The 9263-nt window shown below is 41.2% G+C and overlaps 1 protein-coding gene across 2 annotated transcripts; it reads right to left on the bottom strand.

The window, feature by feature from the left end:
- Window positions 1-681: 681 nt before the first annotated feature.
- Window positions 682-9233, bottom strand: MBD4 (methyl-CpG binding domain 4, DNA glycosylase). Of its 2 annotated transcripts, none has more exons than XM_032650156.1 (8): window positions 8950-9233; window positions 7405-7638; window positions 6132-6985; window positions 3466-3540; window positions 3254-3388; window positions 2500-2649; window positions 1907-2010; window positions 682-988 (listed from the first exon to the last, which is right to left on the bottom strand). In XM_032650156.1, exons 1-8 carry the CDS (start codon window positions 9036-9038, stop codon window positions 911-913), a joined length of 1719 nt encoding a protein of 572 aa, XP_032506047.1. In that variant the 5' UTR covers window positions 9039-9233; the 3' UTR covers window positions 682-910. The 2 variants fall into 2 exon arrangements, with proteins under 2 accessions (XP_032506047.1, XP_032506046.1); XM_032650155.1 differs by having other exon boundaries at window positions 684-988; window positions 8885-8998.
- Between the last annotated feature and the right edge of the window lie 30 nt (window positions 9234-9263).

Here is a 9263-nt window from a genome sequence, read left to right as displayed (position 1 = left end):
CCTGCCGATGCAGGAGACACGTGTTCGTGCCCCGGTCCGGGAAGATCCCACATGCCGTCGAGCGGCTGGGCCCATGAGCCATGGCCGCTGAGCCTGCGCGTCCGGAGCCTGTGCTCCGCAACAGGAGAGGCCACAACAGTGAGAGGCCCGCGTACCGCAAAAAAAAAAAAAAAAAAAAAAAAAAGGCATAAAACTTAAAAGGTCCTGTCCTCCAGCTGGAAGATGGGAGATGGGTAAATGCTCGAGTTTTCACACAGGGATCAAGGTAAATGCGTGAGCCAGAAGCCAATGCTCTGCAACAGAATTACAGGCAGATATGCACATTAGGTTATCAAATGGTCAAATCTCCAACTCCTAAAAGCCAGCAGACAGTCATCAAGGACACAGAATGACAAAATAATCTTATTTTTCTTTGGAGGTTAGTGTTTTTTAATAAAAATACTTTCTTAATTAACTGCCTAATTTACCCTATCATATCTTTTCTGACATGTGTGGCTGAAAACTCTTTGCTTCTTCATGTAACAATTGTGTCATATCATTCTCTATAGAAGGACAACAGGAGGTCTAATCCTCCCTCAAGCAAGGTTGATAGAAATTTGCTTCATATTATTAATAACTGAGGAAAGTTTTTTTAAACTTCAAATCACATTTCATTATTGGAAAAGTCATATACATTTTCAAGATTGTTGTCAAATAACAATTTATTTTTAAAAAAAATCTCAGAACATGTCGTAGCACATTCAGTAGCAAAGATCTTCCGGTGGTACCCACATTAAGAAGACACGCATTAGGTTTCTAGTTGGGCTGATTAGAATCTATACACCTGGAAAGGCGGTTGTGCTTAGTGGAGCTTTTAAGAATCAAAGTGCAAAGCAATGCATAAAAACAAGCTTGAAAACGTCAAAGAGTTTTAAGATAGACTTAATTTTTCGTGATTTTCCCAAAGCCAGTCATGATATTTATTTAACTTGTGGTCTTCAGGGTGTACCTGGAAGAAATACAACACATTAGTAGACACAGGCCTTATCTAAGTTAGTCAGAAATACATTTTTTAAATTGGCTTTTTAAAGATAGGGTGGGGGAACAGTACCTTATGATAATATACCTGAAAATGATAACCTTTACCCTAATGAGATTCATGAATGGTTAAAATTATAGCTTACATCAAAGCAATCCTTTACAGTCTACAAAGTACTTTCCAATTTGGTACTGATCTTCACTGGGACTCAGTGTGGAGGGTGGTGATAACATGAGTCAAGTATTAATATGCCATTTTCCAGGAGCTTACAGACCCTGAGAGTTACATGGACTGCTCAGGTCACAATAAATGGTGAAGCAGGGATGGGCTTGGCCAGACCTCCCAGCTAAATGCTTTAGGGCAAGTCACAGACTAAGAGGGCAGTGTACAGGCTATGTGGCAGTGCCTATCAGCTGCCAGGATGCCACCCAGATGCCCGTGGGCTGGGCATACTCAAAAGAATGGGCAGCCGAAGTAGGACCCATGTACCACAAAAATAGTCTGAGACCACTAGAAGAAACCCGACAAGCATGCCCTCCAATCCTGCACCTGCCTGCTTCCCTTCAGTGGTGTGCTTTTGAAGGCGAGTAGACTGTGACAGGAGGAAAACCACATTAGGCCTAGAGACAGTACGTGAATGGAAATGACAGGAACAGGGCTAGAAGTGGCAAACCAGTGGAGGTCAGTCAGAGACCAGGGAGTCTTTGTGGACTTGGGGAAATCTATGGACCCTCTCCTGCTGTCAATAACCCCAAGCCACTACTGCCCCTCAAGCTTGGAACAAAGCTGGTTGTGACTGTAATGGCACGTGTGTCCAAGAAATAGTTCTAACCATAACGGTGGACTTACTTTACCTCAGAGACAAGATGTGCCGGAGACGGGCCTTACCTGCTTCCACTCATTGACACAAAAGATTCGGTAAGAGTCGTTGCCATATTTGCCAATCCCATGAAGCTCAATTGGATACCTCCACTGCTTTGTCAGATATTCATCTGAGAATACAACACCCACATATCAGGTCAGCCTCTAGGAAAAAAACACCTTCCCTGGAAAGGAGGAACAACAGAAAGGGACGGGAAAGAGTCTCTCCTAACAGCCTCACTTGTGGCTGCTTTCTTCTGAATTCCTGCAGCCACCGCCCCCGTCTGACCTGCTTGTCTGCCACTGACTAACCGTTATTGTATTGTGCTGACCTAACGAGACAGGGGTAATGTCCCTGAGGTCAACTGGACTTTCTGCTTCACTGACTTCTTCCTCTAATCCTGCCCACACGGCCTGACCTGGTGCTGCGCAAAGATTTACCCTGACCCTGGGTCAGCGGGAGACTGCACTTTGGGGCAAACGAACTGTGTTCAAATGCCTTCAGTGCTTGAGCCAAATGACCTCTCTTAATGTCGCAACTGAGGACATTAAAGTGTAAGGTGTGGCTCTCTTAAATAGGCACAATTTATGCTTTTCCCTTTGGGTATATGGGAAAGTACCTGAGAACTTGATAATGGTTTTTGCTCGAAGATCGTAGAGACCAAGAGGTTTAAGAAGTTCTGAAACATCTCTCCAGTTTGCAGTTCTCGCTACCTCAGCTGAAGGATACTTCTCCAGAAACTGCCAAAGCACAGGGATTGCCATTTTGCCTGGGAAGTAAAAGTAACTACGTGACTGCCAGCCTCCTGATGGGCTGATTTTAGGCTCACGTACTTCTTTATCTAGAAATCTCACATAGAGACGTTTTTTCTTTCTTTCTTTTTAAACCCCTGATGAGAAGACATCACCTAAATCAGCAACCACTCTCAGAGTCAAAACCCAACACCATCAACCAATTTGGTTAACTGTCCAAATTATGCCAAAACCTGGCCTTGTATGATATTGGTTTTTAAATAATCAGATCATCATATAACTAGTGTAAAAGCATACAGAACATAAGGTGCCAGCGACATTAAAGAAAGCACCCAATGAAAAAGAAATGCTTTTATACATGACACAGAGAGGAGGAAGGTTAAGTAACGGATTTTCATTGATGACTAAAAGTAATTTGGAAGTAGAACATAAATGAAAATCTGCTCTTTAATGCTAAAAAAGCTGTTGGATGTCATCTAGTCTATAGGTGAAGAGTTTGAGGACTGACTGAAAGAAGAAGGCCTTACCTGAGTTCAAAATCAAACTTGAGACCAGGTTTCCTGATCAATTCTCCTCATCACACTGTCTCTACTAAGACAAAGATTCAAAGAATCCACAAACCTGAGGTCCGGTTGAGGAATATAGTTGCAATGAGGAGCTTCCATGGATCATGGAAAAGTGTTTCTTGGATAAGATTAAAAGGTGACCGAGGAGGTGTCCACTTCTTAAAGGCCTTGCGTCGTGGGGGACTAAGAACTAAACAAACACACTGTATTAGAGGGGAACACTTGAAATAGGTTTAAAGTCTGGTTTTCTGATTGGAAAAGGGATACCTTCTTTGTTATATTTGCTGGAAAAATACAGGCTTGTTTTCCTTTTTTCTATTTGTGTCTGTGGGATGGCGTCTTCTGAAAAGGAAAGAGTGAATGAACATTGTTTACAGAATCTATGGTTTAGCCTAAAGAAATATTCAGGGCTGCAAATAACAACAACAACACACCACTACTATAAAACGTTCAGTTTAGCACTATTCTAAGCACTTCACAAAAATTAACCAGTTTAATCCTACTAATGACCTACGAGCAAGGTAGGTACTATTTTGTCTCCACTTTACAAATAAGGAAATTGAGGTACAGAGATGCTAGGTAACTTGCCCAAGGTCCCACAGCTAGTAAGTGTCAAGAGCTGAAATTCTAATCCAGGCAGTCTGGTTCCTGAGTCCATGCCTTTAACCACTGTTATACTAGTTCTCTATGATTTTTGTTCAGAGTTCACTACATTGAAAAATTGGAAATAATATAGAATATTTTAAATTATGACATTTGTACAATGTGGCTATTAAAATTTTGAGACTACATCATGAATTTTTCCCATGTCATTAATTTTTAAGTGATAAAAGCAATATTCAACATATGATCCCAATTTAACAAAAAAAGAAAAAATGTGATAGAGATTAGAATAAACCAAAATGGCATAATGGTATAATGGTTGTTGCTAGTTTTTCTTTTCTTTTAATTTTCCATATTTTCCAAATATTCTGCAGTGAATACTTTTACTAAAAAAAACAAAAAACAGGGCTTCCCTGATGGCGCAGTAGTTGAGAGTCCGCCTGCCGATGCAGGGGACACGGTTTTGTGCCCCGGTCCGGGAAGATCCCACATGCCGAGGAGCAGCTAGGCCCGTGAGCCATGGCCGCTGAGCCTGCGCGTCCGGAGCCTGTGCTCCGCAGCGGGAGAGGCCACAACAGTGAGAGGCCCGCGTACCGCAAAAAAAAAACACACCAAAAACCAAAAAACAAACAAAGAAAAGGATACAGATAAAACAGAACCTGCAGGAAAGCCTAAGATTTGGACCTTAGAACACCTAAAGCCACTATCTACTGGGAAGTTTAATTTAACAAAGACTCTTTGACCACAGTTATTAGGCTTTCAAGTTTCTAAAATCATCGCATTTAATACTCCCCATAGCCATACCCTCTAAATTTGAATGTCAGTTAATAATACCTTGCATTTGTCTAGCGTGAAGCCATCTTTTTCACTTCTCATTTTACAATATTCATGATGAGAAAAACAGGACTGGTGAGGGTTATTACCTGTGTTTTCCAGATGAAGACTCTAAGGCTTAGAAATTAAGCAACTATCTGAAAACAATAGTGGGATTGACTATAGATTGGGACAAGTATCCACGTCTCCAGATAATCAGTCTAGTGTTTTTTGCTATTCTAGTTTGAATAGGCAAAGCCCAGTGGAAAGTAAAAAAGAGTCAGAACAAAGGAAACTGCTCTTACTACCTACCTGATAATTTCTTCTGTGGGTTCCTATAGATAATTACTGACTAGCCCCCTTTATTACTAGGAGACTAAGCTCAATTTACGTGGCAATTTCTAACTAAGGCCCTTGGAAAGTCTTTACTACTCCATTGGATACCTATTACCTACAGTAAACGTACTTATGTTGAGAACTAGACTTCTTTATGCATAGGATGACTAGGATACTTCCATTTTAGTCACAAAAGGATGTTTCTGATATTTTATTTGCCCATTTTACTAGCAATAAATCTACATAAACCTCAAGGCTTTAGGAAGCTCAAGGTCTTTAAAGGACACATTGGAGAATTTTTATGCAGTTCCTAGGTGTACGTGGTCATCTTCTGTTCAAGGTAGAGAAATTCCAGGCACAGCAAAGACATAATAAAATCATGAGTGGGACCAAGAGCAGGAACCAACTCTAACCACCTGCTCTACTAATCTGTCCATGCTGGCTCCCCATAGGACTTTAAGTAAAATTACTATTCTTCTTTAAAGGAGTTATTCATTATACCATAATGGCATAATGAATAACTAATATAGGGTTGGTCAAAGGTCTCCTTTCTTTTATCTCTTATTCACTGAGGTATTATAAAGGCAAAAGTGCTAAGCTCTGAACTCTGTATTAAGAGCATATTACAAACAATAGATGAACTATGTGATTACAGTTTTGAATTACTTAGAGCGCTAAAGCATTTTAGAGAAGCATTACAATAGAAGATAAAAATGACTATGATATATACAAAATTAAATTGGAAGTCACACATCAGTAATAAGTAACAGGAGGGGTGCAAAGAGAAGATACTGACTATTCTCAACCAGTTTATGTATAAAAGGAGTCTTCCCCAAATCTTTTCACAAGTGAAACCTTTTTATTTCCCCTAAAGTTGTAAGATTATTGGCTGGAAAAAAGGGAAGAAGGGAGAGCACTGTGGAGGAGAGTCCCAGGTGTTGTACCAGGATGGTGGCAACGGTTAATGGCACAATTGCCCTCTGTTGGGGGCAGTAGCCAGCTGATTCTTTGCCGTACAAAAGGGCTTAAATATCAGTTACCCAAGGCACTAGGACCAACTGGTAGAATGTATCTGATATTTGGCCCTACTTCTTCATTCTATTCCCACATGCTAACTGGGTACAGGCATGAAGTGCAAAATCCTCATCACATGTTTAACAGCACTTTAGTGCACTGAATACCTTGGAATATTTTCGCAGAAGTAGAGTCTTTCTCCGTTTGTGAGCTGTTGTCCATTTCAGAGCCGCCTTTTGAAATGTCAATATGCAAATGCTCCTTCCTTTCCCCAACTTCTACTTCGGTTCTTATTTCCTCAGATTCTAAAAAGGTACCCTCACACTTCTTGTTGTGTCCTGCTCCTTCGGTTGAACGTAATTTGTTTATGATGCCAGAAGTGGTCTGTTCAAAATCTGATCCTGAACACAATGATTTTTCTTTACCAAGCCTCTCCTCTTCACTGGTCACAGTGAGGGTCTTGTCGCTCGCTCTGGCATCAGAGACGCAGCAAGTTCTCTCAAGCTGACTTTCTTGTGCAAGAGGTTCACTTTCAGCATCTGCTGCCTTATTATACACAGATGCTCTTTTTCTACTACTTTGAACAGGATCTGGAAGACTCCTCCGGCACCCTGTTTCAGTTTTCTCAATTTGAATCCCTTTCAAAACAGTCACCTTTCTTTTGGACTTTCTAACCTTTCTGGAGTCAGCATCATTAACACCACCATCTTCTTTCAAAAGCCAACGAATGGAAGTAAAGTTAGAGAGTCCTCTGCTGTCTTGCAATTCCAAACTAGCACCTGGCAAAGAAACCACATCTTTTTTCCACCTGCTTCGTGTCCTGAGGCTCCGGTTTGAATTGCTACTTTCGTTTTGCAGCTGGGATGGCAGAGCTGCCATGCTTTGGTCTTTACATCCTGACTTGATGCTCCTTTTATGAAGTACAGTAAAATCAAAATCTTCTGGCTTAAGAGAAGTCTCTCCACTTTTGTGAAGATAATTAGCAAGTGAACTTTTGGATCGGAACTTCAGTCCCTGTGGGCTAGAAAATGATATTAAAGAAAATTTATTGCTAGTTAATAAAAGTGACTTTAAAAAAAACCTGGACCACATTTCGGATTTTTTATTAATAATTTCCAAACTTTGCCACGGGCATTTGTCATTTAAAATTAAAAAAAGTGATCAAGTGATACTTTAAAATAGTCTCCTCTATGACAACAGAACATAATTTTACAAATATAGCTTAAGTGCAACCTTACCAGTAGCCATTCACAGTAGGAGAAAATGTAAGTATTTGTCCCCAAATCACCTGATGTAAGTAACCAGTGACAGTGAAGGAATAGAATCTGTAATGGTTTTATGGTAAAAACAGAAAAAAGCCAAAACTCCTGCTATGCTTTCCTACCACCTGTCTAGACAAAATTATTTGGCTGTGCTATCTTTACCATCTTGCATGCTCACCTGATGAAATATACGTCATATCTTCCTGCTGTTTTCCCAGATAACCTTTGCTTCACAACTCTTTCCCATCCACATGGTACAGACTTATGGCACTCTGTCATTGCGCTACCACCAAATTGAGCAGAAGCAATGGGTTCTTGTTGTAGCGAGGGATTACACTCACTGCTGCTTTTTATCACCATTTGTTTCTCATCTTCTCCCACTCTTTCTGATCCCAAAGCAACACCTTCCTCCCTGAAAAAAAAACAAACACCAAGTGATTAGCTCATTTAAAATTAATTAGACTCTGCTTATTAAATAACAGAGAAGGAACCACATGGACTATTTGGACTATGCGAGAGATTAAAATCAGTATGCCTCAGTCATGCTATGAGTATCTTCCTCCTCTCCAATATCTTCCTGTCCTCCAACTTGGTTAAAAAGAGTTGGAAATCTCTGCACAATGAAAAGCTCAAGCTACTTGCTAGAAAAATTTTTTTTTGTTGTTAATCATTGAATAGCTCTATTATAGAGATTTCTGGTGACACTTGGCATAAGTTTAAAATCATGAACCAATAGCTGAGCTCTTAACCCGGGGATCAACAGAACAGCTTAAATGAGTCAGTGAGACACCGTCCTCCCCCCGAAATAAGTGAGGTAAAATTTTTATATATATGTGCATTTTGGGGGCGGTGGGGGGACAGTGTCTATTACTTTCATCAGAGGTTGTAATCCTCTAAAAGGTAAAGAACACTTGATAAAGAATTTTCAAACTCTCTTTCATTCTTGATCCAATAACCTTCTGAGGTAGGTAGGATAAGGATTACTCTCATTTTATTGATAAAATTGAGTGACAGGAAGATTAAGTTATTTGCAGAACTGATTCCAGGACCTAGGTCTACTAAATCTTGGTCTAATACTTCTCCCCCTCTACTATTGTTGAAAAACTTCAGTAGAGTGTATCCTAATCACTTAATCATATTTACATTTTCAAAGTTGGATGAGTCTCTAGAGATGTCTAACCAACTTCTTTTCTACAAATAGGGAAACAAAGCATGAGCCAGTGACTAACTAGAATTAGAATCAAAGTCTTCTGATGCAATATGGGGTTAAATAATTTGGGGGATCTAGGTGGATCTTAAGAAATTATACCGTTCACAATTTTGGCGATAAGGAAACTGAATCCTGGTGAAAACAGCACGAACTTTAAAATCAACAGACTGGGTTCAAATCCCAGCTCTGCCATTTACTACCTATGGGGTCCAAGAGCAAGTTACTTAACCTGTCGAAGTCTCTTTCTCCATCTGTAAAAAGGAGGTAATACCTCTTTCACGGTAGTTCTGAGAATCACATGTTTTTTGGGGGGAAAAAAAAGTAGGTAAATCATCTTAGCCCCACACCGCACATACAAAAGTACTCAGTATTCCAGCCCTTGTTCGCAGGAACTAACCCTGCCGGCCTCCAAGTGTCCATCCACCCTAGGTAAGAAATGCCCACCCACCTTCTACTCCCCCGCTCCCATTTTACAGGTGGTGAAACTGAGGCCCGAAGGGGACAATAACTTGCCGGAGGTCACACGGCCGGTCGGGGACTAGGCGCTGGTTGGCGATGACCGAGGGGGCAGCTCCGCGGTCCCCCAGGCTCGGACTCTCCATCCCAGACGTGTCCCTCAAGCGGGCTCCGGCTGCAATAATAGGCCGAGAGGGTTCGTCGCTCTGGGTGTGGATCGGAGTAAGAGGCGAACACTTCTTCAGCTCGGAGCTCTAGGATGGAACCAAAACATGAAGGCAGTGAAAATCTGTGCGACTGCTCAGCCGCTTTCCGGCCGCCCCCCTCGACCACAGCCGCCATTTCCACGGCTCAGCCAATCAAGTCCTTTG

The sequence above is a fragment of the Phocoena sinus genome, chromosome 11 (assembly GCF_008692025.1).
Source record: "Phocoena sinus isolate mPhoSin1 chromosome 11, mPhoSin1.pri, whole genome shotgun sequence".
In the NCBI taxonomy this organism is placed as follows: Eukaryota; Metazoa; Chordata; class Mammalia; order Artiodactyla; family Phocoenidae; genus Phocoena; species Phocoena sinus.
This window is presented reverse-complemented; position numbering and strand designations above follow the sequence as displayed.